Here is a 27,204-nt window from a genome sequence, read left to right as displayed (position 1 = left end):
GTTGATCGCTGAGTGCTCAGCTAGAGGTCTTTAATTACAGACTTACCATGCAGGAATGGGACAGGGAATAATTGCAAGTCTGAGTCGCAAAAGAATAGTAACTTCACCGTACTCTGGGAAATGGAGTTGCGGAAACCCGCATGTCCGTCCTATTCAGTATGACACATGATACCTCCGTGGTTGCATGAACGTGTTGGACCCACTATAGATCCTCTGAGTTACTGACAACCAGGGACCCTGAACTTCAAATAAGTCTATGCGACGTAGGAGTAGAATTAGACCATGGAGTTCGTTCCGAATTTCATCACGGCTGATCCATTTCCCTCTCAGCACCAAATCTCCCGCCCTCTCCCTGTTACCTTTCCAGCATTGACTAATCAAGACTCTATCAAACTCAACCTTAAATATACCCAAATGGCCGGGCCTCCACGGCTTCCTGAGACTATGAATTCCGCAGATTCCCCACGCTCTGGTTGTGGATAATCCTTCTCATCTCCTTTCTGAAAGATATCCCTCTGTTCTCAGGCTGCGTCATCTGGTCCGAAACTCCCCTACAATAATAAACATTCTCTGCACATCCACTCTGTCACAGCCTTTCACCATCCGAGAGCTTTCCATAAGGTCAGCCCTCATTCTTCTCAATCCCAGCGAGTACAGGTCACTGACATCACAATACTGCAAATATGACCTCACAGATCCGTAAAATTCCACCTTGCTTTTACATCACAGTCCTCTCGAAATGAATGGGTGGAGGGGAGCCACACATAGTGTTTGAACGGCGGCAAGTGTAGGACGGGACAGTGAAGAAGAATTTTCCCTCTGTGTCTGTGCCAGACAAAGTCTAATGAGACGGTGTAGATGGAGCTTCACTCTGTGTCTGACCCCCGGAGTGTGTGATGGGACGGTGTGGATGGAGCTTCACTCTGTGTCTGACCCTAGGAGTGTGTGATGGGACGGTGTGGAGGGAGATTCACTCTGTGTCTGATGCCCGGAGTGTGTGATGGACGATGCGGAGGGAGATTCACTCTGTGTCTGACCCCGGAAGTGTGTGATGGGACGGTGTGGAGGGAGATTCACTCTGAGTCTGACCCCGGGAGTGTGTGATGGGACAGTGTGGAGGGAGATTCACTCTGTTTCTGACCCCGGGAGTGTGTGATGGGACGGTGTGGATGGAGCTTCACTCTGTGTCTGACCCTAGGAGTGTGTGATGGGACGGTGTGGAGGGAGATTCACTCTGTGTCTGATGCCCGGAGTGTGTGATGGACGATGCGGAGGGAGATTCACTCTGTGTCTGACCCCGGAAGTGTGTGATGGGACGGTTTGGAGGGAGATTCACTCTGAGTCTGACCCCCGGAGTGTGTGATGGGACGGTATGGATGGAGCTTCACTCTGTGTCTGATCCCAGGACTGTGTGATGGGACGGTGTGGATGGAGCTTCACTCTGTGTCTGATCCCAGGACTGTGTGATGGGACGGTGTGGAGGAAGCTTCACTCTGTGTCTGACCCAAGGACTGTGTGATGGAACGATCCGGTGGGAGTTCCACTCTATGATTTGAGGAATATGTGATAAATTCTTACAATTTTGGCGTCGGGACTGCCTCCAAACAGAGATCAGGAGCGGGGCAAGTAGACTGGCATGCAATGTGTGTGTAGACGAATAGAAGATGTCCTGATCTCCAAAAGTCATTAAGTTAATGTTTAAACATTCTTTTCAACATTGTAATCAAGATTAGTGCATTTGTTTTGTTTTGTACAATTTTAGAGCGAAAAAAAGGGAAAGGATGACGATGCAAAGGTTTGTCACCCCAGGAGATTTGAGCTCTCAGATAACTTTTACCAAAGTCTCGGACCTTAATTAGCTTGTTAGGGTTATGGCTTGTTCACAATCATCGTTAGGAAAAGCAAGGTGATGCAAATTTGAAACCTTTATAAAGACCCTGACTCCTCAAACCTTATCCCAACAATCAGCAGCCATGGGCTCCTGTAGGCAGCTGCATAACCCTCTGAGAAATAAAATAATTCATGCCCACAAAGCAAGGGAAGGCTATAAGAAGATAACAAATCGTTTTTAGGTAGCCGTTTCCTCAGTTCGTAATGTAATTCAGAAATGGCAGTTAACAGGAACGGGGAGGTTAAGTTGAGGGCTGGAAGACCAGAAAATGTTCCGAGAGATCTACTCGTACGATTACTGGTGAGGCAAATCAAAAGCCCCGTTTGTCTGAAAAAAGACCTTCAGGAAGATTTAGCTGACTCTGGAGTGCTGGTGCACTGTTCTACTGTGCAGCGACACCTGCACAAATATGACCTTCATGGAAGAGTCATATGAAGAAAACCTTTCCTGAGTCCTCACCAGAAAATTCAGCGTCAGAAGTTTGCAAGGGAGCATCTAAACAAGCCTGTCATTTTGCAAACAAGTGCCGTGGACTAATGAGGTGAAAACAGAACTTATTGTCTGCAATGAGCAACGGTATGTTTAGAGAAAAAAAGGTGCAGAATTTCATGAAAAGAACACCTCTCCGACTGTTAAGCTCGGGGGTGGATCGATAATGATTTGGGCTTGTGTTGCATCCAATGGCACTGGGGACATTTCACTGGAAGAGGGAAGAATGAATTTAATTAAATATCAGCAAATTCTGGAAAATAAAAAATAAATAAAACGGCACACTGTTTGTAAAAAAGATGAAGATGAAAAGAGGATGGCTTCTACAACAGGATAATGAACTTAAACACACCTCAAAATCCACAATAGACTAACTGAAGGGGAGCAAACTGAAGATTTTGCCCTGGCTCTCACAGTCCCCCGACCCAAGCATCATCGAAAGTCTGTGGAAGACCTGAAAAGATACGCAGGACGGCCCAAGAATCTCTCAGAACTAGAAGCGTTTTGCAGGAAGAATGGAAGAATATTCCTGAAGAAGAATTGAAAGACTCTGAGCAGGCTATAAGGAGCGTTTACAAGCTGTGATATTTGCCACAGGAGGTGTTCCTAAGTACTGGCCAAGCAGGCTGCCCAAACTTTAGCTTCGGGCCCTTTTCCTTTTTTGTTATTTTTAAATTGTACAAGATGGAAATAAAGGAAAAGTAATCCGCTTAAAATATGAACCAAAAGCGTAATCTTTCAGGTTATGCCTTTTGGAAATCAGGTGATCTTTTACACGCTTATCTTTTCACAGTAAAAGAAAGTTTGACCAGGAGTGTCCAAACTTTTGCATTCCACTGTATGTGCATTAAAAAACAGTGTCTCGCGTTTTTTTTTTTTTTGAACAACAACCAATCTGTGAAGCGGATTCCCAAGCGGGGGCAAATAAAGATAAGATAGGGGTAAAAGTTGATAGGTTTGATTTAGTAAGAGCACAGTAAGAGCAGTAGGCATGCCTGGAGTGATATTTGAATGCTCCTCTTGCGTGACCTGGGACGGCAGGGAGACCTCCAGTGTCTCTGACGACTTCACCTGTGAGAAGTGCATCCGGATGCTGCTTCCAACACTCAGAGATAAGGAAATGGAACGTGATGAGCTCAGGATCATGCGGGAAGCTGAGGGGGGCGGTGATAGGGAGGAAGTTAGACCAAGGTTCACAGGGAACTGGGTGACAGTCAGGAGGATGAAAGGGATTAAACAGCCAGTCCCAGTATAGAGTGCCCCGGGTCAAACTCCTCATTAACAGGCATAATACTGTGTAGACTTCTAGGCGAGGGAGAGGGGTGCAAATAACCGGGTAGATGCAAGTCTGGCAGATGATGTCTATGAGGTTGGCTCTGGTGATTCAGAAGAGAAAGGGACGAACGAGATGAGGTCAGCGGTGATGATAGCGGATTCGTGTTATAGGACAGAAAAGAGGTTCTGTGGGCTTGTATATAAAAATCGGCGACAACGCAGCCTGCAGCTCTGGGTCCACTGACTGCCACTGAAATCCGCAGAAGACCAGAACAGAGCTTGTCATCTGCCGACCGAACACTAGGGGGCAGCACATACACCTGCTTGGAGGCCACGTCACAACACCCCACATTGTGCAGTTCATTCATTTTCTCTGCACCGAGCAACTCTCTCAGTTTACACCTGAACTGGACGGGAGCCAATAACCCAGCGGGAAGTTTTCATATAAGAGGGGGAGTGAAACGGTTTATACTCGAGATGCAGAGGGATGTAAAGCAGAATGCCAAAACCGATAGTGGAGTGGTTATTGGGACAGATGTTGTTAAGATCTCAGACAGAGTCAGAAAGTAAAAGGTTGAGCCTGCTGGGCCTCATGTTATGAGCTGAGTGCGTTTTAATGCAGGAAGTATTGTACAAAAGGCAGATGAGCTCAGTGCATGTTTCTATCCTGTAGTTTCTATCTTGTAGCTGCCGACGAGTACATCATCTTCTATCTCTAATCTATCCTGCCAAAGAACTGCTGTAATATTCTCTCTGACATGTTGTGCAACACCCTCCCCTCTTATCCCTCCGATTCTATCACACCTGAAGCAACAAAATCCAGGAATATTAAGTTGCCAATCACACCTCTCCTGCAACATGTTTCACTAATAGCTACAACATCATATTTCCAGGTATCGATCCAGCTCTAAACTATCCACCTTTTTCACAATGCTCCTAGCATTAAAATAGATGCATTTCAGGAACTCTCCACCTCTTACTCTGTTTTTATCTCTAATTGTCCAAAACAACTTTGTTATCTTTTTCTTCCTTATCCCCTACATCTTCGGTCTGTGTGCTCCCCTTCGCTGTCCCCTGTCTATCCTCCATCATGCACTGTCTACTAGCTTTCTCTAATTTTGAACTAACTCCTTCTCTCCTCGTCTCTTCAATTCGACTCCCACCTCCCAACGATTCTAGCTTAAAGTCTCTAATCCATCTCCCCATAACTTCGTGTCCCTCTCTAAACTAATTCCGCTGCGTCTTGCATTCCTACAGCCCTGCGTCAGTCAACAAAATAATGCCAGAGTACTGATCCTCCCCAGAGTTCCTGCCAGTCCTCAAGATGTCCCCACTGCCCTACCCTTCCTCCACAGACACGTATCATTCCCCAAAATATTCCCATTATGCCACCCTCTCCCGACAATCTCGTACGGACTTCAAACAATCCCGATGGCACCCGTCTTCCCACAAACATATTTCAGTTCGTAAACTAGCGTAATTTTCTCCTGTCAGTATTGTGTCATTCCCTAATTGTAACCCCACAGATCAGTCCAAATCTTACCCTTTTTCGCATTTTCCAATCCAGTGTGCAGGGGTAAGGATGACATGAGCGTGGTAACAAAGCTCTGTGAAATTTAAATCCTTTGATTAATGCCTAGAATGGAAAACAATTTAAGGAGCCTCTCTCGGATTATTACAACAGGAGTGTGTGGAGGGAGAGTATGGAGGGAGTTGCACTCTGTGTCGGACCATCACATTGTGTGGTAGGGCGCTGCGGAGGAGGCTTCATTCTGTGTCTGACACTGGGAGTGTATGATGGAACGATGTAGAGAGAAATTCACTCTCAGTCTGACCCCGGGATTGCCTGATGGGACGATGTGGACAGAGCCTCACTCTGTGTCTCACCACGGGAGAGTGTAATGGGACTGTGTGGAGGGAGCTTCACTCTGTGTCCGACCCCGTGTGTGTGTGATGGGACAGTGTGGAGGGAGCTTCATTCTGTGTCCAGCCCTGTCAGTGTGTGGTAGGTCGGTGTTGTTCGAACCCGCAGGTTTCGTTTAATCTGGACTGTCGCTTTAAGAGCGCCTGACTCAGGCGGGACTATGACGTCAGTCACTGGCTGCCGTGTTTTGTGCAGATTAAACACAGTGAGAGTGAGTGAGTGAGAGAGAGAGAGAGAGAGAGAGAGAGAGAGAGAGAGCGAGACCTTCATTCGTAGTAGAGAGAGGAAGAGACTGGGGAAGCCGGTAGCTTCAGCTTGTCGCAGCTGAGGATTGAAACTCGCCTGTGCCCAGAAGTGTGTTTTAAACATCGGCACATAGTGCACAATGAATGTGTGACTGTCACTTCGTACATTCCATAGGAGTGGGTTTTGGGGTATCCTGCGGGACCACGTTTGTAGCTCTTGCCTGGATATGCCGTGTGATAACCTCTGGAAGACGATATTCCCGTGAAAATGTCCCTTTCGGCGATAATTCGTATGTGCATTTGGAATGACACTGTTATCTCGTTTTACCAGCGTGACATCTGTGGAATATTTTGTACTTACCTTTTCCGTCTGCGTTTTACATTGGGCTACAAAAGCTCTCTCGCATAATTTATTTAATGGATTACTGAACATTCCAACTTTACCATCTCAAGACCTTAACCACCCCCCCCCCAGCTCAATAGTTATATTTACGCACGTATCTACACAAAACACTGTTAACTTTTGTTTATCTTGATTAAGTTACTATTTTATAAGTAGTTACTAATAAGGATAGTGGGTTGAACATCAAAACCGGACTCGCACATTTCTAGGGATGTACGGTGTCGATCATTCTGGATTGCCGCATGGCCGCCTGGTGTGGAGGCTGCAACGCAGAGGGTCGCCATGGGCCATAGAAGGTTCTAGACTCAGCCAGCTCCATCACGGGCACAACCGTGTCCTCCATCGAGGACATGTTCAAGAAGGAATGCCTCGGGAAGACCGCATCCATCAGCGAGGCTCCCCTCCCGCCGGGAAATGCTCTGTGCTCATCGGTACCATCGGGGAGGGGTACAGGAGCCGGGAAACTCAACAATTTACAAGCAGTTATTTCCCCTCCGCCATCAGATTGCGAACGTTCCGTAAACAGTTAAACACTCACTCGGCATTCACCTTTTTTGCAGTATTTATTAATTTTCCCAATTGTCGTGAATTTTATATTTTTGCACGGCACTGAAGCCACGTTGTGGTTGTACAAAAGGTCGGTGAAACCGCGTTGATAGTTTGGTGTTCAGTTCTGGTCGCTTTGTTTTGGGAAAGATGCCATTGAGCTGGAAAGAGCGCAGAGAGAGATTTACGGGGATGTTGCCGGGACTAGAGTGTCTGAGTTATGGAGAGAAGGCACGAAGGATGGGACTTGTTCCTTGGAGCGCAGGTATGAAGCCAGGATAGGCACTGATAGGCTGAATGTGCACAGTCTTTTTCCCCCTGCGTTGGTGAACTGAGGGCCAGTGCGCACAGAATTGAGGCGAGAGTGGGTGGAGGAAACCGAGAGAGGAGAGGCAGAGATGGGGTACGAGGGGGAGAGGAAGGGGGCGAAGAAGAATGAGTTGGGGAGAAGAAGGGCAGAGACAAGAGAGGGTCGGAAAGGGGGAATAAATTGAGGGAGGGGGGAGAGCGGGGCCGGGAGGGGAGAAGAGCAGTCCAGATGGGAAGAGGGAGAGTCGTGGGGGACAATGGGGATGCGAGTAGATGAGGAGATTGGGGTAGGTGTTAGGGCAGAGAGGTTGGGAAGGGATGAAAGGATGGGGAAGTGAGAGAGGGGTAGATTGAATGGGGAGAAGTGGGGTGTAGTCAGTTGATTGAAGTCGGACCCACGGGGTGTTGACAGAGAACTCGGATCTCTTCAGGAATATCCGGGGATAAATGTGCAGACTTCTCGCAGATGAATCTGTATTTACTTTTGCAATGGTAACTCCATAAGTCCGAGTTGCACTTACTGCAGGTGGACTGTCCATACAACTTCTGGTACAGAAGATAAGAGGCCACATTCCTGCCAAAGATGGTTAGACAATTTCAACAGAGACAAAACAGATCCATCAGACACCGGAGACCGTCGCAAAATTAATCCCACTAATGTGCGCTCTCTCCTACTGATCTGTGTTCTCTCTACATCCCCTTGTCGGTCTCTAAACTAATTCCATGATATCGTGCTCTCCCCACAGCCCCGAGTACATCGCCCGTACGAATCCCGCTACACCGCTCTCTCGGGCAGTACCGAGTCAGCTCCCAAATTTATCCCACTGCACCACCCTCTCCCTACAACCCTGCATAACTCAACATCCTGTGTCACCCCCACACCACCGACCTGCAATATTCCAAACCTCACCCCTCTCTGCATTTTCCAATCCAGTAGGTTCTGTCTGCATAGCCGATAGAGATGGAAACAAAATCCTGTGAAAATAAATCCCTTCGATTAATGTGCATGCAACGCCCTGGGAAAAAGTTCGCTGTTAATGAAATGGTTTCTCTGTAGCAGCAGAGTGTTTGGGTTATGACGAGAGATAATGAGACATTGGGAATGTGCGGCGTCCCTCTCAATGCCTAGCCACTGGAGCGTGTTAACGGCTGGGACAGAGAGGAAATTATCCAGTGTCTGGCCTCAGGAGTGCGTGATGGATGGGACGGTGTGGAGCGAGATTCACTCGGCGTCTGTCCCTGGGCGTGTGTGAGGGTACGCTGTGACTGATTGACTCTATTGAAGACCCCGGGAGCGTCTTATTGTTGTTGTTATCTCTTCTCACGGAGTGACATATACCTTTTCCTCGTTTGAATTTATTTCGAGGAGCCTTGATTCAAAGTTAGAACAATGTTCTCTCGCTCCATCAAAAGATTTCCCGAACGTGGACATGAAATAACACCGGTCTTTATTTCTCAGCCAGGTCTGGGGACACGTTTGCCCTGCAAATCAGCAAATAGTGAGCCATCCAACATAAGTCACATTACACCGACAGGCTTCTGAAAAAGCCAACCTCCCTCCACTCCGTCACGTCGCACATTCCCGGGGCAAGACAGACAATGCAGGGTCAGACACAGAGAGAAGCTCCCTCCACTCCGTCCCATCACACACTCCCGGGGTCAGACACACAGTGCAGCTCCGTCTGGTACTTCGCATCTCAGACTCTCGGATTCAGACACACAACAAAGCGCCCGACACACCGTTCAATCACACAATCCCAGGGCCAGACACAGAGGGAATCTGCATCCACACCGTTCTATCACACACTCCCAGGGTCAGTTACAGTGTCACGCTTATTCTGAAACATTCCATTGCACAATCTCATGGTAAAAAAAAAAAACAGTGTAGACTCCCCAGAATCCGTAACATAACAGATTCCCGGGTCAGACACTGAGAGAATCTCCCTCCGCAATGTTCCATCACGCACTCCCGGAAGCGGACAGACGGTGGCGCTACATTCACACCGCAGCATCACACACTCCCAGTATCAGACACAGAGTGCAACTCCTCTACACCATCCTATCACGCACTCCTGGGATCAGATGCAGAGTGAAGCTCGCTCCACAACATCCCATCACACTCTCCCAGGGCTAGACACAGTCTAAACCTCCGTTCACACCGTCCTATCACACACTCCGGGGTCAGTCACACAGTGAAGCTCTCTCCACACTGGCCAATGACATATCCCCGAGATCAGACACGGAAATAAACTCCCTCAGCACACACGACAACTGTCAGAGGGAGAGTGATTCTCCCTCTGCAGCTTCTCAACACACCACAGAACAAAGTGTCAGATGCAGAGGGAAGCTGCCCCCACAGGGCCCATCACACACTCCCGAGTCTAACACAGTGTTTATCTCCCACCTTTCGTCCCATCACAACTCCCGTGGTCAACACAGAATGAATCTCCCTCCACACAGTCCGATCACCACCTCCACCACCCGCCCCGAGTGTAACGCAGTGTGAATCTCCCTCTTTACGATCCATTAAACACTCCCTGGTGAGTCACAGAGTGAAGATCTCACTGAAACATCGCACGCCCCTGTGTCCACACATAAAGCGAAGTTCCGCCCACACCCTCTCATGGCACACTCACGGGGTCAGACTCTCTCCACAACATCCAATCACTAATTCCGTGGAGTCAGACACGGAGTGAAGTTCTCTCTCCAGGATCCTATCACACACTAGCGGACTCAGTCACAGAGTGAAGCCTCCTCTGTCACGTCGTATCACTCATTCCCGGATTCAGACACAGAATGAAACCACCGCTGCACCTTCCCATCACACACTCCCGGATTCAGAGTGAAACTCTCTCTCCACGTTGCCATAACACCTTTTAGGGAACGGACATGGGGTACAGCTCCCTGGACCCTGTCCGATCGCAGCATCCGGTTGTCAGAGTGAAGCTGGATCCATACTGTCACATACGAGATTCCCGGAGTCAGACATAGTCTGAAGCTGTAATGTTAAGTCTCACAATTCCGTCGTCAGACACACATTGAATCCACCTCCGCAGCGTCCCGGCACACTCTCGCGGGTTCACTGATAAAGTGAAACTTCCTCCACGCAGCACCATCACACACTCACCGGTCAAATACAGAGTGAATTCCCTTCCATACCATCTCTTCACACACTCCCGATGTCGACAACAGTGTGACCCTTCCTCTCTCTCTGCCTGCCCTGTGATGAGGAGCGTGTTAAAGAGGGGGATGATGCCTCACCTCTTCTGCTGGTCAAGAATTCACAGATTTGAGCCTTGGTTTCTTTGACAGATCTGAACTTCGCTTCCATCTCAGTGAACTGGTGAAGGAGTTCTGTGTGCATTCGTTTCAGAACGGACAGATTAGAGTTGAGCGCAGAAAAATTATTGAGAGAGTTTCTCTGGGAGAGATCCATCTTGGATTCAAGGGTTGAGATTAAGTCATGGTAGTTTCGGTCGGAGGTGATCTTAGACTGATGAATCTGTGATACTGAGAGAGATGGTGAAAGACGTTTACCGTTTGCAGTGACACGTGACGCTAGCGAACGATGAGTCTTGATTGTCTTACGGTTAAGGCCGTGTCTTTATCACTTTTAGGGATGTGTCCGTATTACGGTGTCGTTTTTTTTTTAAAACGGTGTTACGGTAAGGGGCGTGTGGGTGTCACTGTGGTGTTTTAAAAAAAACAATTTATTCCACTCTCTTTATTTATGATCTGACTCCACCCGGAGACGATTCCACTCACCATGGATCGAGAGTCCGATCACTGTCACGATGAGGGCGGACGTAACTAGGCAGAGGAGGCAGATCTGACGGTTCGGTCTATTTCCGATCTTCAGTTTCGACTCCTGTTCATGCGCACCTGTGGAGAGACCATACGGCCATAAGACCATGAGATATAGGAGCAGAAGTAGGCCATTCGGCCAATCGAGTCTGCTTGGCCATTCAATCATGGGCTGATCTAATCCTGCCGGTCATCCCCACTCCCCTGTTACTCCCAATACCCTTTGAAAAGCTGGCTTATCAAGAACCTATCTATCTCTGCCTTTAATGCGCCCAATGACTTGGCTTCCACAGCTGCTCGTGGCAACGAATTCCACAGATTACCACCTATGACTGAAGTAATTTCTCTGTACCTCAGTTCTAAAAGGACGTCCTTCAATCCTGCAGTCGTACCTTCTTGTCTTAGAATCCCTTACCAGGGGAAATAACATTTCCATATCTAACCTGTTCAGGCTTTTCAATATTCGGAACGTTTCTATGAGATCATCCCTCATTCTCCTAAACACCTGGAAATACAGCCTTAGAGCTGCCAAATTTTCTTCATACAATAACCCTTTCATTCCGGTTATGATTCTCGCGAATCTTCTCTGAACCCTCTCTTATGTCAGTATATCTCAGGAGCCCAAAACTGCACACACTACTCGAAGACTCACTTTACACCGCACGCTGTCGGATCAGTGCCGCCAGGCTAATCAAAGACACGACCCACCCAGCCGACACACTTTTCCTCCCTCTTCCCTCCTGGAGAAGGTTCACAAGCTTGAAGACTCTTAGGACCAGATTTGGGAACATCTTCTTTCCAACTGTGATAAGACTGCTGAATGGATCCTGACACGGATCTGCGCCGTACCCTCCAAATATCCGGACCTGCCTCCCGGTTTTTTTGCACTGCCTTACTTCCCATTTCTCAGGTTGCTATTTATGATTTATAATTTGAATTTTTAATATTGACTAATTTTAACTATTTTAAATAGTATGAAGCGCAGAACCAAATATCGCTGTGATGATTGTACATTCTACTACCAATTGTTTGGCGACAATAAAGTATAAAATATAAAGTATAAAGCATAAGAGTGTCTCACGAGTGCCTTTTGGTGCCTCAACATCACATCCCTGCTCTTCTATTCTATAGCTCTAGAAATGAATGTCAACATTTTTTTTCGGTTTCTTCGCCACCAGCTGAAACTGGAGGATTCAGTGATTATTATTTTTCACAGTTGTATTATTGTTTTCCCGCTTTGTTCTTTTTTTCACACATTGGATACACGGCGGGTTAAACTCTGCCATTTCCCCAACTGTATCTGTGACTGATCAATGTCGCATTGAATTAATTTGCCAGTTTTCAACACCACCCATCTTCGCATCATGTACAACTCACCAAATCACCCAACTACAATCTCATCCGGATCACTTATATACGTCACAGACAGGAGGTGGAATGTGCTACAGAGAAGTGGTGGAGACAGATGAATTACAAATTCGACAATCTTGGGCGAATGACACGTGACGCTTCCAAAATAACATCACTACTGTGAACTCTGACCTGTTTCCGCAGTAGCTGACATCCCTCCGGGTCCCGATGCATTGGGAGGATCCTCGTCCTCCTCGATGAGGGCTTCGTCTTTCCGAAAGTTCAGCTCTGAGTAGGTGGAGGTCAGGGCGTCTGTGAGAGAGAGTAAGACAGGCAGATTAGGGAGAGAATGAGTCAGCGGTAGAGAATGGGGAAGAGAGTCGCAGAGAGAGTGAAAAGACAGCAGAATAGAGAGAGGGTAAAGCGAGGGGGAGGAGGGGCTGAGCGACAGCGAGGCAAATGCTTTGAGAGAGTAGGGAGAGAGGGGAGAGAGAAGAGAGAGAGGAAAGACGGTGAAAGCGATGGTCAGAGATGGGGAGAGCGCGAAGGGGCGACGGGCGAGTAAATGCGTTAATGTTGGGAAAGAGAACGAGGTTAGAAAGGGGAGCGAGAGTGAGAGACGGAGGGAGAAGGAAGAGAGTGCCGGGTGAGACTGCAGAAACACAACAACAGTGAGTGGGATGAGGGGGTGCTAGAAGAGAATTTAAGAGAGGGAAAAGAGCGAGGAGACAGAGCGTCGGGGAGAGGGAGATGGAGGTGAATAAGGAGGAGAAGAAGCGGGAAACTTATGGACAGAGAGGGGTGGGAAGAACCGATGGGGTTCGGAAAGGGATAACACTGAGCTGAGAGGGCGAAGGTAAAGACACAGTGGGAGACAGTAGGGGAAAGTGTTTGAGAGAGGGACAGGGTGAGAGAGGAGGAGAGAGAGGAGACGGGGTGAGAGAAGTGAAGGGAGGATATAATTCCAAGGATGTTGCCTGGAACGGAGACCATGCCTTATAATAATAGGTTGAGTGATCTCGGACGTTTCTCCTTGGAGCGACGGAGGATGAGAGGTGACTTGATAGAGGTGTACAAGATAATGAAAAGCATTGCTCGTGTGGATGGTCAGAGGCGTTTCCCCATGAATTGGCCTGCACGAGAGGACATAGTTTTAAGGTGCTTGGAAGTAGGTGCGGAGAAGTTGTCAGGTCTAAGTTTTTCACGCAGAGAGTGGTGAGTGAATGGAATGGGCTGCCGGCGGCGGAGGTGGAGGCGGGAACGATGGGCCCTTTTAACAGACCCCCAGATGCCAACATGGACCTTATAAAAATAGTGGGCTAAGGACAGGCCGAGGTAGTTCGAAGGTAGGGAGATGTTCGGCACGGCTTTGTGGGGCGAAGGGCCTCTGTTATACCGGCTGTTTTCTCTGTGTCCAAGACTAGACCTTGCGGGTGTGAATTGGGATGATGTTTTTGCAGGGAAATGTACTATGGACATGTGGTCGATGTTTAGAGATCTCTTGCAGGATGTTAGGGATAAAATTGTCCCAGTGAGGAAGATAAAGAGTGGTAGGGTGAAGGAACCATGGGTGACTAGTGAGGTGGAAAATCTGGTCGGGTGGAAGAAGGCAGCATACATGAGGTTTTGGAAGCAAGGATCAGATGGGTCTATTGAGGAATATAGGGAAGCAAGAACGGAGCTTAAGAAGGGGTCAGCAGAGCAAGAAGAGGGCATGAGAAGGCCTTGGCGAGTAGAGTAAAGTAAAACCCCAGGCATTCTTCAATCATATGAAGAAAAAAAGAAGGACAGGGGTGAAGGTAAGACCGATTAGAGATTAAGGTGGGAAGAAGTGCCTGGAGGCTGTGGAATTGAACGAGGCCCTCAATGAATACTTCTTTTCGGTATTCACCAATGAGAGGGAACTTGATGATGGTGAGGACAATATGACTGAGGTTGATGTTCTGGAGCATGTTAATATTAAGTGACAGGAGGCGCTGGAGTTGTTAGAATACATTAGGACGGATAAGTCCCCGGGGTCTGACAGAATATTCCCCAGGGTGCTCTACGAGGCGAGGGAAGAGATTGCTGAGCGTCTGGCTAGAATCTTTATGTCCTCGTTGTCCACAGTAATGGTGCAGGAGGATTGGAGGGAGGCGAATGTAAATCCCTTGATAAAAAAAGGTAGTAAGGATAGTCCGTGTAATTATTGACCAGTGAGCCTTACGTTAGTGGTGGGAAAGCTGTTGGAAAATATTCTTAGAGATAGGATATATGGGCATTTAGAGATCGTGGTCTGCTCAGGGACAGTCAGCACATCTTTGTGAAGGGCAGATAATGTCTAACAAGCCTGATATAGTTGTTCGAGGAGGTGACCAGGCATATAGATGAGGGTAGTACAGTGGATGTGATCGATATGGATTTCAGTAACGCATTTGACAAGGATCCACACGGTAGGTTTATTCAAAAAGTCAGAAGGCATGGGATCCAGGGAAGTTTGGAAAGTTGGATTCAGAATTGGCTTGCCTGCAGAAAGCAGAGGGTGGTGGTGGAGGGAGTACATTTAGAGTGGAGGATTGTGACTAGTGGTATCCCACAAGGATCTGTTCTGGGGCCTCCACTTTTCGTGATTTTTATTAACGACCTGGATGTGGGGGTAGAAGGGTGGGTTGGCAAGTTCGCAGACGACACAAAGGTTGGTGGTGTTGTAGATAGTGTAGAGGAATGTCGAAAATTGCAGAGAGACATTGACAGGATGCATAAGTGGGCTGAGAAGTGGCAGATGGAGTTCAACCCGGAGAAGTGTGAGGTGGTACACTTTGGAAGGACAAACTCCAAGGCAGACTACAAAGTAGATGACAGGATACTTGGCACTGTGGAGGAGTAGAGGTATCTGAAGATACTTGTCTACAGATTCCTGAAAGTTGCCTCACAGGTGGATAGGGTAGTTAAGAAAGCTTATGGGGTGTTAGCTTTCATAAGTCGAGGGATAGAGTTTAAGAGTCGCGATGTAATGATGCATCTCTATGAACCTCTGGTTAGGCCACATTTGGAGTACTGTTTCCAGTTCTGGTCGCCTCACTAAAGGAAGGATGGGGAAGCATTAAAAAGGGTGCAGAAGAGATTTACCAGGATGCTGCCTGGTTTAGAGAGTATGCATTATGATCAGAGATTAAGGGAGATAGGGCTTTACTCTTTGGAGAAAAGGAGGATGAGAGGACACATGATAGAGGTGTACAAGATAATAAGAGGAATAGATAGAGTGGATAGTCAGCGCCTCTTCCCGAGGGCACCACTGCTCAATACAAGGGGAGATGGCTTTAAGGTGAGAGGTGGGAAGTTCAAGGGGGAGATTAGAGGAAGGCTTTTTACTCAGAGAGTGGTTGGTGCGTGGAATGCACTGCCAGAGTCAGTGGTGGAGGCAGATACACTAGTGCAGTTTAAGAGACTACTAGACAGGTGGAGCAATTTAAGGTGAGGTCTTATATGGGAGGCAGGGTATTGAGGGTCGGCAGAGCAATGTGGGCCGAAGGGCCTGTATTGTGCTGCATTATTCTATATTCTATGTTCTGTGTATCTATGGAGATACGGAGAAAGAATGGACTGATTAGAGACGGAGGGAGCGGTGAGATAGGGACGTGCAAGACAGAGTAGGGAGGGAGATACTGGATGGCCTGAGACCCAGGGAGAGTACCTAGATGTTAACAAAGTCTCAGATGGTACACTGCTCTGGAAGATGATGGTACAGGAGTCGGAAGGTTACGTTGCAGTTGTGCGGTGACGCCGCACTTGTTCAGTGTTGGTCGCCCGGATATCGGAAAGGCCGCTGAGCTGGAAGGTTTACGAGGGTGTTGAGCACGGCGGAGTGAGGCATGGAGAGAGGTCGGGCAGGTCGGGACTTTATTCCCTGGAACGCAGGGGTGACGTCACAAACTGTGTAAAACCACGTGGCGGCGCAGGCCGGGTGAATGAGCACAGACGTTCCTCAGGTCCGAGGTATCGGGAACCAGAGGGCCCAGGATTGAGGTGAAGGTCGACGGCGAGGAGGGGGAGAGATGAGGAAACGTGGTGGGCGGTGTTAGAACGAGGAAAGCGAGTGAAACTGTGGTGGAGGAAATGGGGGAAGAGAGAGTGGAGGGAGAGTGGGCGGACGGATTGACTGGGAGAGACGGTGAGAAAGAAGTGCAGAGATCGGGAGAGGTTTGTCGGAGAGTGGTGGAGGAGAATCGGGATGCAAGCAAAGGAGGTGAATGGGGTAGGTGAGGGACAGAGAGGGTGCGGTGTGTAATGGGAGGATGGAGGTGAGAGAAGCAAGGGAACGAGGATGTTGCCGGATGCGAGGAACTAATTTATGGAGAATATCCGGCAGTTTCGGATTTTTATTCTTGGAACGTAGGAGTGACCTGACAGACAAGTATGAAACCATGAGCGGTGAACGCGTACGTCTATGTTACCGGTACTTGGAGAATAGAGGAACAGAGTGCACAGGGCTCAGGTGAGAAGGGAAAGGGATTTAATAGGAGAGCCAGGTGATAACCAGATGGTGGTCAGTCTGTGGAATGAGCTGACAGAGGAAGTGGTACAGGCAGATTCCCTAATCTGAGGAAAGACATTCTTTGCATAGAGGGAGTACAAAGAAGGTTCACCAGACTGATTCCTGGGATGGTAGGACTTCCATATGAAGAAAGACGGGATGAACTGGGCTTTTACTCGTTGGAATTTAGAAGATTGAGGGGGGATCTGATTGAAACGTATAAGATCCTAAAGGGATTGGACAGGCTAGATGCAGGAAGATTGTTCCCGATGTTGGGAAAGTCCAGAACAAGGGGCCACAGTTTGAGGATGAAGGGGAAGCCTTTTAGGACCGAGATTAGGAAAAACTGCTTCACACAGAGAGAGGTGAATCTGTGGAATTCTCTGCCACAGGAAACAGTTGAGGCCAGTTCATTGGCTATATTTAAGAGGGAGTTAGATATGGCCCTTGTGGCTACGGGGATCAGGGGGTATGGAGGGAAGGCTGGGGCAGGGTTCTGAGTTGGATGATCAGCCATGATCATAGTAAATGGCGGTGCAGGCTCGAAGGGCCGAATGGCCTACTCCTGCACCTATTTTCTATGTTTCTATATTTCTATAACCATATAATATAAACATATATCAATTACAACACGGAAACAGGACAGCTCGGCCCTTCTCGGCCATGCCGAACTCATACTCTCACCTAGTACCGCCGACCTGCACTCAGCCCATAACCCTCCATTCCTTTCCTGTCCATATACCTATCCTTTTTTTTCATTAAATGACAATATCGAACCTGCTTCTACCATTTCTACTGAAAGCTCGTTCCACACAGCTACCATGCTCTGAGTAACGTAGCTCACCCTCGTGTTACCCCTAAACATCTTTCCTATAATTCAGTGAGCAGAACTGTAAACAATACTCCAAATTTGGCCTTAGCAATGCCTTGTACAATTTTAACATTACATTCCAACTCCTATTCTCAATGCTCTGATATATGAAGGCCTTACTTCCCAAAGCAACCTCGAATCTTCTTTTAGCTTTTCTAATTTCTTTCTTTAGAATCTTTTTACATTCTTTACATTCCTCAAGCACCTCATTTACTCCATGCTGCTTATATTTATTGTAGCTATCGCTCTTTTTTTCCGAACAAAGCTTCCAATATCCCTTGAAAGTTATGGTTCTCTCAAACTTTTAACCATTCCTTTCATCCTAACAGGAACACAACGATTCTGTATCTCAAAATCTCACCATTAAAATGCCTCCATTTCTCCATTACACACTTCCAATAAAACCAATTGTCCCAATCAACTCCTTATAAATACATTCCCATTTCCTTAAAGTTAGCCTTCACCAATCAAAAAAACTCAACTCTAAGTCCAGACCTATCCTGTTCCATAATTATATTGAAACTAATGTCATTGTGATCACTGGACCCGAAGTGCTCCCCAGCACATATCTTCGTCACCTGACCTATTTTATCCCCTAAGATTAGATCCAACACTGCCCCTTCTCTCGTTGGTACCTCAATATATTGCTTCGAAAACCTATCCTGCACATATTTTACGAAATCCAAACCATCCAGCCCTTTTACAGTATGGTGTTCCCAGTCTATGTGTGGAAAATAAAAATCTCCCACAATCATTTGTGCTTACGAAAAATATCTGCTATCTTCTTACAGGTTTGCTCCTACAATTCTCGCTCCATATTAGGTGGTCCATAATGCACCTCTATAAGTGTTACTACATCATTCCCATTCCTGTATTCCACCCAAATAGCTGCTCTAGCCGAGCCCACTAATTTATACTGCTAGATAACCGTTGTAATTTTTTTTCTCTGACAAGCAATGCAACACCTCCCCCTCTTGTCCTTCCGATTCTATTAAACCTGAAGCAAGGAAATCCAGGAATATTTAGTTGCCAATCACACCACTCCTGCAACCATCTTTCACTAATAGCTATAACAACATATTTCCAGGTATCAATCCATGCTCTAAGCTCATGCACTTTTCTTACAATGCTACCAGCATTAAAATAAATGCATTTAAGAAAATCTGGACCTCTTACTCTCTGTTTGTCACCGATGGTGCGAGCAACATTACTATCTTGTTTTTCTTCCCTCTCCCCTACATCTGTTTCTGAACTCTTCTTCCCCTCCCCCTTTGTACACAGTTTAAATCCACTAAGCCACGCTAGCAAACCTACCTGCAAGAATATTTGTCCCCCTCCAGTTCAGATATAGACCGTCCCGGCGGAACAGGTCCACTTTCCTTAGAAAACTGCCCAATTATCTAGAAATCTGAAGCCCTCCCTCCTGCACAGTGTCTTCAGCCACGTGCTGATCTGCTCTATCTCATTATTTCTGAACCCGCCTGTACGTGGCACTTGTAGCAATCCTGAGATAGCAATCCTGGATGTCCTGTCCTTTTAATTGGCGCCAAACTCACTAAACTCACCTTTCAGGACCTCCACACTCTTCCTATCCACGTCATTGGTCCCAAAATGTACGACCACCTCTGACTGCTGACCCTCCCTCTTGAGAATACTGAGAATTCGATCCCAGGTATCGCGAAACATTGCACCAGGGACGCAACAGAAAATCCGGGATTCTCGATCTCTTCCCCAGAACTTCTTATCTGCCCCCCAGACTATCGAATGCGTTATAAACTTGGTGACTTGCGTGTATGACACGTGACCGCTCCAAAATGACAACATTTCTACGAACTCTGACCTGTTCGTGCAGTGGCTGGCATTCCACCCGGTCCCGAAGCAATGAGAGGATTCTCATCCTCCTCGATGAGGGTTTCCTCTTTTCGAAAGTTCAGCTCTGAGTAGGTGGAGGCCAGGTCGTCTGGGAGAGAGAGAGTGAGAGAATGAGTCAGCGGTAGAGATTGGGAAAGAGAGTCGCCGAGAAGTTGAAGAGACAGCAGAAGAGAGAGAGGGTGAGGCTAGGGGGAGGGGGGATCTGAGAGCCAGTGAGGCAAATGGTTTGGAAGAGTGGAGAGAGAGAGAGAAAAGACGGTGAGTGCAATGGACAGAGACGAGGAGAGAGCAAAGGGGCGAAGGGCAGGAAATGCGAGAGTGTGGGGAAAGAGAACGAGATGAGAAAGGGGAGAGAGAGTAAGAAATAGAGGGGGAGGGGAGGCAGTGAGCGGGAGACCGAAGGAAGACGGGAACAGTTTGAGAGGAGTGAAAGGTACGAGACAGAGCCAAGGAGAGGGTGATTGAGAAGGCAGTCTGTGCGGAGAACAGAGGGAGAGGGATGAGGAAGAGTGAGTTGAGCCAAATGTTTCTTCACCACCCTATCCACATGAGATTCCACCTTCAGGGAACTCTGCACCATTATTCCTAGATAACTCTGTTCTACTGCCTTCTTCTCTTTCCTACCATTCACCCCGTTTGTTCTATTTTGATTAGCCCTTCGAAAATGTAGCGCCTCACACTTTTCAGTGGTAAACTCCATCTGTCATCTTTCAGTCCACTCACCTAACTGGCCTAAATCTCTCTGCAAACTATCAAAGCCTGCTTCATTATCCATAACGCCACCTACGTTAGCATCTGCTTACTGACTAATCCTATTTCCCGCCCCATCATCAAGATCATTAATGTATGTGACAAATACATTGGACCCAGTGCAGAGCCTTGAGTTACACCACTAGTCACCGGCTTCCAACCTGACAAACACTTAGACACCACTACTCTCTGGCATCTCCCTTCCAGCCACTGTTGAATCTATTTTACTACTTCAATATTAATACTTAAGCGTTGAACCTTCCGAGCTGACCTTCCGTGTGGAAACTTGTCAAAGGCCTCACTGAAGTCCATATAGACAACATCCGCTGCTTTACCCTCGTCAACTTTCCCAGTAAACTCTTCAAAAATTCCATATGCTTTGCGAAATATGACCTTCCACGTACAAATCCATGTTGACTGTTCCTAATCAGACCCTGTCTCGACAGATAATTGTATATACCGTATCTCAGAATACTTTCCATTAATTTACCCACCACTGTCGTCAAACATACAGGCCGATAGTTGCTAGGTTTACTATTAGAACCCCTTTCAAATAATGGTTGGAAAAAAACACATGAGCAATACGCCAATCCTCCGGCACCATCCCTTTTTCTGATAACATTTGAAATATTTCTGTCAGAGCCCCTGCACGTTCCACACTAATTTCCCTCAAGTTCCGAGGGAAAATCCATTAAGGACTCGGAGAGTTATCCACTTCTATATTGTTTTAAACCACCAGGACTTCCTCTTCTTTAATCATCATAGTTTCCATAGTTTCTCTACTTGTTTCCCTTACTTTGCACAATCCAATATCCTTCTCCTTAGTGAATACCGAGGAAAATAAATTGTTCAAAATCTCCCCCATCTCTTCTGGCTCCACACATTGCTGTCCAATTTGATTCTCTGAGGGACTAATTTTATACCTCACTATCCTTTTGCTTTCAATATTACGGTAGAAACCGATTGTACTTAGTTTCACCTACCTTGCCAAAGCATCCTCGTATCTTCTTCTAGCTTTACTAATTTCTGTCTTCAGAATCGTTTTACATTCTTTATAACCCTCGAGCACCTCATTTGCTCCATGTTGCCTATATTTATTGTAGCTATCTCTCTTTTTCCGAACAAAGCTTCCAATATCCCTTGAAAATCATGGCTCTCTCAAACTTTTAATCTTTCCTTTCAACCTGACAGGAACAGAAAAAATCAGCGCCTCAAATTTTCACATTTAAGTGACCTCCATTTCTGTATTTCACCCTTCCAATTAAACAAATTGTCCCAATCCATTCTTTCTAAATCCTTTTGCATCTCCCTAAAGTTCGCGTTCTCCAATCAAAAAACTCAACCCTGGGCCCAGACCGATCCTGTTCCATAACTATATTGAAACTAATGGCGTTGAGATCACTGGACCCGAAGTGCTCCCCAACACATACCTCAGTCACCTGACCTATCTCAATCCCTGCCAGGAGATCTAACACTGTCCCTTCTCTAGTTGGTACCTCTATGTATTGCTGCAAAAACCTACCCTGCACACATTTTACAAACTGCAAACCATCCAGCCCTTTTGCAGTATGCGATTCCCAGTCTATTTGTGGAAAATTAAAATCTCCCTCAATTACAACCTTGTGCTTACTACATATAGCTGCTATCACCTTACAAATTTGGTCCTCCAATTCTTGCTCCCCATTAGGTGGTCCATAATACATCTCTATTAGTGATACTACATCATTCCCGCTCATTTATTCCACCCAAATAACCTCTCTAACGAGCCCACGAATCTATCCTGCCAGAGCACCGTTGTAATATTTTCTCTGACAAGCAAGACAACAGCTGCCCCTCTAATCCCTCCGATTCTATCACACCTGAAACAAGGAAATCCAGGAATATTTCGTTGTGAATCGCCCCGCTCCTGCAACCATGTTTCACTAAAAGCTATAACATCACATTTCCAGGTAGCAATCCATGCCCAACACGCATCCACCTTTCTTACAATGTTCAGAGCATTAAATTAAATGCATTTATGAAAAGCTGGACCTGTTACTCTCTGTTTATCACTAAAAGTGTGAACAAGTTTATCATCTTCTTTTACTTCCTTCTTCCCTACATCCCTTCCTGCACTCTTCTTCCCTGTTCCCTTTGTATCTAGCTTATATCCACTAGATCCTCTCTAGCAAACCTACCTGCAAGAATGTTTGTCCCCCTCCAGTTCAGATGTAAACCGTCCCGCCGTAAGAGATCCCGCCTTCCTTGGAAAACTGCCCAATTATCTATAAATCTGAAGCACTCCCCGCTGCACCATGAGTTCAGCCACGCGTTGATCTGCTCTATCTTCCTATTTCTAAACCCGCCTGCATGTGGCACTGGTAGCAATCGTGAGATCGCTATCCTGGAGGTCCTGTTCTTTAACTTTGCGCCTAACTCGCTAAACTCACCTTTCAGGACCCCCTCACTCTTCCTACCTACGTTATTCGTCCCTAAATGGACCGCGACATCCGGCTGCTCACCCTCCCTCTTGAGAATACTGAGAACTCGATTCCAGGTACTGCGGACCCTGGCACCAGGGAGGCGACAGACCATCCGGGATTCTCGATCTCTTCCACAGAACATCTTATCAGTCCCCCAGCTTTCAAATTCATTAAAAACTTGGTCACTTTGGTTTCTTACATGTCATCCCTCCAAAATGACGTCATATCTGCGAACTCTGACCTGCTTGTGCTGTGGTTGGCAGCCCGCCGGGTCCCGAGCAAATGGGAGGATCTTTGTCCTCGTCGATGCGGGGTTCCTCTTTCCGAAACTTCAGCTCTGAGTAGGTAGAGTTCAGACCGTCTGGGAGAGAGAGTCGGACAGCTAGATACGGAAGAGAGTGAGAGCGGCATAAAATGGGGGAGGGTGTCGGGGAGAGAGAGAAGAGAAAAGGGGTGAGGGAAGAGAGAGAGAGGGATAAGTGAGGGGAGCGAAAGGGTGCGAGAGCCAGAGAGAAAGTCAGGGAGAAGGGTGGGGGGGTGGGGGGGAGAGGACCGAGGCGTAGAGAAAGAGAAAAGGAAAACACTTTGGACAGAGAGGGGAGAGCGCGATGTGGGCATTGGCCAGGGAAATACGAGAGAAAGAATGGGGAAAGGGAACGGGGAGAAAAAGGGGCGAGAGTCGGAGAGAGGGAGCGGCGAGGGTGTCGGGGAGCGCGGAGTGAGAGGTGTAAGAGAAATGAAAAAGGAAGAAGGAGGGAGAGTAGAAGAGAGAACAAGAGAATATCAGAGAGAGGGGAAAGAGCGAGGCGGGAGAGCGTCGGGAAGCGGGAGAGAGGGGTGGATAGAGAGGAGGAGAAGGCGTGGAGAGGAGATGAGCGGCAAATTTAGGGACAGAGAGAGGTGGGAAGAACGGGAGGGGTGGACGGGGAGCGGATGAGAGTGAGCAGAGAGAGAGGGAAAGATGGCGAGGGGGAGACCGAGAGTGGTAGGGACAGTGATTGTGACAGAGGAGAGACGAGAGAGAGAGAGGGGAAACTGAGAGAGGGCGAAGAGAACGGGAGAGTGGGAGACAGTAGGGGAAATTGTGTGAGTGAGGCACAGGGGAGAGATTGAGAGATTTGATGGGGTGAGAGAAGGGGAAAGAGGGAAAAGAGAGTGTGGTTCGAAAAGGAAGAGAGTGGTTAAGTTTTTATACCAAGCTCCCTCTTCACTGTTTCTCACACGTATCTCCCACCTCAGCACCCCGAAATAGATCTCCACCACGCCCACCCCACAGCGATCGCTCCTCATTGCCCCTTCTCCACACGGTACATTCCATGCTATCTCTCCCCACCGACCCTTCCCACAGCATTCTCTGCTCAAACAATACCACTGCGTTCCCTCTAGTCTGCCCCTCCCAGGGCGCAACACTCCTCACCGACCATCAAGGAGATTTCCCTCATCTTCGCATTTTTCACGCGTTCCCTCCGTCTGATGCTCAAACAGGGAATCATTAAGGTCAACTATGCGCTTGCCCTGAGATCTCTCGACAGGATTGGAAACATCAGCAAATCAGAGTAACACCAGCAAAGAGTAAACTGACCCTCATCTGTCCGGACTCGGGGCTCAGAGGGGCTCTTGAAATTAATTTCCACGTACGTTACATCGGGTTCAGCTGGGGACAGAACATTCAGAGTCAGAAGCAAGGATAAGCTCCCTCCCCACCGTCCAATCACACACTCCCAGAGTCAGACACAGAGTGAATCTCCCTACGCACCGTCCCATCACACACTCCTGTGCTCAGACAGAGAGTGAATCTCCCTCCACACCATCCCATCACACAATCCAGGGATGAGACACAGAGTGAAGCTCCCTTCACCCGTCCCATCACACACTCCTGTGCTCAGACAGAGAGTGAATCTACCTCCACACCGTCCCATCACACACTCCCAGAGTCAGGCACAGAGTGAATCTCCCTCCACACCGTCCCATCACACACTCCCAGAGTCAGACACAGAGCGAAACTCCCCCCACACCTTCCCATCACACAGTCCTGTGGTCAGACACGGGGTGAATCTCCCTCCACACCATCCCATCACATAATCCAGGGATGAGACACAGAGTGAACCTCCCTTCACCCGTCCCATCACACACTCCTGTGCTCAGGCACAGAGTGAATCTCCCTCCACACCGTCCCATTACTCACTCTTGGGGTCAGACACAGAGTGAATCTCCCTCCACACGGTCCCATCACGCACTCTTGGGGTCAGACACAGAGTGAAGCTCCCTTCACCGTCCCATTACAAACTCCTGTGTCAGACACAGTGTGAAAGTCCCTCCACCCGTCCGATCACACACACCGGGGATAAGCTGCAGAATAGATCTGTCGCCTGTCCCTCTGCCCCACTCAACTCGGGAAGGAGACCCTGAGTCCGTTTTTGAGAACTTAACATTCATGTAAGTCTCGCTGTCCTCCATCCTGTCGAGGTTTCTCTGCGCCTCTGAGCTCAGAAAGGGGAAGCAACCGTTGTCAGAGGAAGACTGTGTTGACATGGGGTCAGACCGGCACCAACCAACGGCGTACGAAGAGCTGAACAAGAGAGGAACCGAGAGCAGGGGGAGGCAGTGTGAGGAGCAGACAGAATGAGGAAGATCCAGAGGGTGGTCGTGAGAAATGAGAATGACAGGGGGAAGAGTAATGAGAGTGGGGAGAAAGAGGGGAGGAGACGGGTCGGGTACAGATAGAATGGTGGGTGACAATGGACAGTCTGGGGAGAGGGGGTGTGTGGAGAGAGGAGGGAGGAAGGAGTGACGGAGATGGGGAGAAGAGAGCGGAAAGGGTGAGACGTGGAGAAATAAAGGTGGGAGGGTTGGAGAGTGATTGTGGAGAGATGGTGAAAAGAGAGGGCCGGTGAGCGGTGCTAAGAGAGGGAGGTCCGGATGGAACAAGGCAGCGGAGAGGAGGAGAGGAAGGATAGAGAAGGCGGTAGAAATGGAAGAGGGATTCTGGGAGGACTGAGGGAAAGAGGAATCGAAGGAGGTACAGAGAAAGGAAAGGAATTGGAGGAGGTGAGTTGAGACGGAGGCAGGAATGAGGAAAGAGGGAACGACAGGGGGATTTAGCCACTCATACAGAGCCTCAATTATCCGGGACAAAAACACCGCCAGTTGGTTCCTGTTTTGAGCATCGGGCGCTCCCAGTGCTCCTGTTCATGGCCGGGGCTTCAAACTCTCTGTCTGCGAGAAAGCAGGGCAGCAGGAGAAACACTCAAACCCAACAATGTGAGAGAGCCCCCTCCATCCGAGTGAGGTGGGCAGTTCACTTTGAAACTTAGTCCCCTCAGATGGTTTCCTCGCCTTTCTCGCCCAATGGCGCACTCTCTCTTTTCTTCCTTATTCCGTGGCCTTCTCTCTCTCTCTCTCTCTCTCTCTCTCTCTCTCTCTCTCTCTCTCTCTCTCTCTCTCTCTCTCTCTCTCGTTCTCCTTCGACGACCTTCCCCGACTCCCGGCTTTTAATTCTCCCCTTTCCATCCCATCATTCTCTCTGCCTTTCTATCCTATCTTCCTCCATTACTCAATCCTTGCTCTTCTCTCCACCTCCTGCCTCCCACCGTTAACCCAGTCTCCCCTCCTCCCCGTTATTTTATTCCACTCTATCCCCTATCTGCCCCACACTTTTTCTCCTCTCCACCACCAACACCCAGTCGACCTGACACACATATGTGCTCACCCACCCACAGATGTTTTCTGTATTTGCACCGTCCCTTCCGACTGTCCACCTTCATCTCCTTCGGCCCATCTTCCCTCTCCCTTCTTCACTCCTCCCAGTTTCCCGTTCTCTCCCACCACACCTTCATCCTTCCCTCTCCCAATTTTTGTTCATCCTTTCGTCTCCCTCAGTCCCACGTTCGCCTCGCACTGGCTCCTACCGTCCCCCTCACCTTTCCCCCTCCACGACTTGCCTATCACGCAGCTTTCCTCTTCACTTCCTCTCTCCTCTACACCTTCCCTCTTTTACCGAACTTAACCGCTTTCTTTCCTCCTCTTCCCTTATATTTCCTCAACATCCTCTCTTTTTTCTTCAATTCTCCTTCCTGCTTGTACATGCCTTTCACACTTCCGACCCTTCACCTCCACCCCTCCCTCGCCCTCCATTCCTTGCTCCGCAACGACCGGTGTTGGAAAGATTGTGCTCAAACTGGAGAGGGAACAAAGGAGATTCACAAAAAAAAATGTTTCCATGATTTGAAAGGCGTCAAATGAGAAGTGCTTGATATCTCAAGGCCGGCACTGAGTGGAATTTAGAAGAATGAGGGGGTGGCCTCATTGAAATCCATCGAATAGTTAAATGCCTTGATATAGTGCGTGTACAGAAGATGTTTCCTGTGTTGGGGGAGTCTAGAACCAGAGGACACAGATAGAGTGGATGTGGAGAGGATGTTTCCTATAGTGGGGGAGTCTAGGACCAGAGGACACAGATAGAGTGGATGTGGAGAGGATGTTTCCTGTAGTGGGAGAGTC

General features: G+C 48.1%; 1 protein-coding gene across 1 annotated transcript in view; it reads right to left on the bottom strand.

Annotated features, from left to right (window-relative positions):
- The window catches only part of LOC140208133 (C-type lectin domain family 4 member A-like), an 85,415-nt gene extending 60,254 nt beyond the window's left edge, over positions 1-25,161 (bottom strand). Inside the window, exons 1-8 of the mRNA XM_072276615.1 lie at positions 25,086-25,161; positions 24,287-24,358; positions 22,946-23,065; positions 10,848-10,964; positions 10,635-10,640; positions 10,344-10,436; positions 8,507-8,564; positions 5,243-5,260 (exon numbers count right to left, since the gene is read on the bottom strand). Coding sequence (XP_072132716.1) covers positions 5,243-5,260; positions 8,507-8,564; positions 10,344-10,436; positions 10,635-10,640; positions 10,848-10,964; positions 22,946-23,065; positions 24,287-24,358; positions 25,086-25,161 — 560 coding nt within the window. The remainder of the gene's footprint in view (positions 1-5,242; positions 5,261-8,506; positions 8,565-10,343; positions 10,437-10,634; positions 10,641-10,847; positions 10,965-22,945; positions 23,066-24,286; positions 24,359-25,085) is intronic.
- Positions 25,162-27,204: the final 2,043 nt, after the last annotated feature.

Source organism: Mobula birostris, chromosome 13 (genome assembly GCF_030028105.1).
Source record: "Mobula birostris isolate sMobBir1 chromosome 13, sMobBir1.hap1, whole genome shotgun sequence".
Classification (NCBI taxonomy): Eukaryota; Metazoa; Chordata; class Chondrichthyes; order Myliobatiformes; family Myliobatidae; genus Mobula; species Mobula birostris.
The sequence above is the reverse complement of the archived record's forward strand: the minus strand, read 5'-3'. Positions and strand labels throughout refer to the sequence as shown.